General features: G+C 51.7%; 1 protein-coding gene across 1 annotated transcript in view; it reads left to right on the top strand.

The window, feature by feature from the left end:
• Nucleotides 1-1766: 1766 nt before the first annotated feature.
• TAB1 (TGF-beta activated kinase 1 (MAP3K7) binding protein 1) overlaps nt 1767-1864 on the top strand; it is a 25326-nt gene continuing 25228 nt past the window's right edge. The window contains exon 1 of the mRNA XM_007453999.1: nt 1767-1856. Coding sequence (XP_007454061.1) covers nt 1824-1856 — 33 coding nt within the window. The 5' untranslated portion in view covers nt 1767-1823. The remainder of the gene's footprint in view (nt 1857-1864) is intronic.

Here is a 1864-nt window from a genome sequence, read left to right as displayed (position 1 = left end):
CCTACCTTTCTCTTTCCTTCCTGCTGGATGAACTCAAACTAAATGACTGGAGCTCAAGCAGTCATCTTGGGCCATGTGGATCTGTGCTGGTAGGACAGCAAGATGGTGAATCACCATCCCAGTCCTAGACTGCCTCCCTCTTCCCTCTTCTGAATATCAGCTCTTCTCTATTAAGCCTTTCCTTCAGCATTTAAACAGGCTCAAGTTTCTCCCAACCTAAAAGAAAAAACTCTTCTCAAACCCATGTTCCCTCCCACCAACTGGGAAGAACCACGTATTCTCAAGGTCTTTGTGTCTCCATTTCCCAGCCATTCCTCAACTCACTGCATCTGGGTTTCTGTCCTACCATTCCATCGGAATTGCCTGGGCCAAGGGCCTCCGGACAGCTAAACCTAACAGGCTTTCTTCAGTTACCTTCTAACTGGATCTCTCAAAAGCCTGTCATGTTGCTGCCCATGCCCCCCTCATCTTGGCTTCTGTGCCACCTCTGCTCCCCCTGCCTCTCTAGCTGCTCACTCTCTGTTGGCTTTGCTTACTAACCCGCTGCTCTGAGCTCTAGTCTTCTCTGTCTAAGGAATGATCTGACTTCTTTTCTTGCATGTCTCAAAAGCAACTCAAACTCAACATATCCAGGGAATTCCCTGGCGGTCCAGTGGTTAGGACTCTGCGCTTTCACTGCCTAGGGCCAGGGTTCAATCCCTGGTCGGGCAACTAATATCCCACAAGCCATGCTGCGCAGCCAAAAAAACCCAACATGTTGAAAATGAACATTCTCCCTCTCCTCAGACCCAGTTGTTCTTGCCAGAAATCTGGGAGAATCTTTGACACATCTCTTCCCATCATCACCCACAACCAATCCATGGTCAAGCCCTGATGATTTCATCTCCTAAATAAAGTTCACATCCATCAGCTGACACAAACCACTCTAGGGACTGTTGCCTGGATCCAGTACAACAGTCTCCTAATTGGCCTTTCTGTCTCCACGCCAATCCTCTTCTAAACACCAATTTTGTACACAGTAGTCAAAGGGATCTTTCTACCAACAGGGTCATGTCAATGGCTTGCTCAGAAGTCAACAACTTTCCTTTGTCCTTCAGACAAATAGCCCAACTCCTGCCTGGGGCTAGCAAGGTCAGAGCCTGCCCCTACCCCCTTCACCTCACTCCCCCTCCATCTCTGTTCCAGCCACAGCTGCCTTCGGTGACACCCATGCTTCCTGAACCCACCCGCTCCCTTTCCTCGTGCCTTGTGCACTAGCTGTCCCCTCCAGCCCTTCCTTGTCGCCAGTTACCTGCCACACTGCCACGCCTGCCACATCCATAAACTCCCTTCCCAGTAAGCAGCAGCATTCGAAATGACTTACGTATGTAAATGTTGTCCTTCCCAATTAACATGTTAGCTTGTGGAGGGCCTGTCTTGCTTGCTGCTTCACCCCAAAGGGCCAGGCACAGTCACCCAATGAATATATATTGAGTGAATGAATAATTCGCCCTCTCCCGCCCCCATAGTGCTCATAAAGTACCCTAATCCAGGGTCTTAGGAGCCTCACCTGAAAGGGATCCTGAAGAAAGTTCTATAAATAAAGATGAAGACGGGCTACCACATAAGGAAGCCGTCCTTCCCTTTATCTCTTACGGGAGAAAGGGTGGAAGAGCGCTCCTGCGCGCTCGCTTCCCTACGGCCACATCCTACTTCGGCCATAGGGTGGCGCTGGGCACAAGCTCCCTGGCAGCGCGGTCCTCCTGGCCGGCTTTGGGCCGCTCTAGCCGCCTTTCTCGCCTGCTCTGCCAGGAGGCGGGCGCGCTCTCGGGGGTCCCTCCAAGATGGCGGCACAGAGGAGGAGCCTGCTGCAGAGTGTGAGGAA

The sequence above is a fragment of the Lipotes vexillifer genome, unplaced genomic scaffold, assembly GCF_000442215.2.
Source record: "Lipotes vexillifer unplaced genomic scaffold, Lipotes_vexillifer_v1.1 scaffold382, whole genome shotgun sequence".
Taxonomy (NCBI): Eukaryota; Metazoa; Chordata; class Mammalia; order Artiodactyla; family Lipotidae; genus Lipotes; species Lipotes vexillifer.
This window is presented reverse-complemented; position numbering and strand designations above follow the sequence as displayed.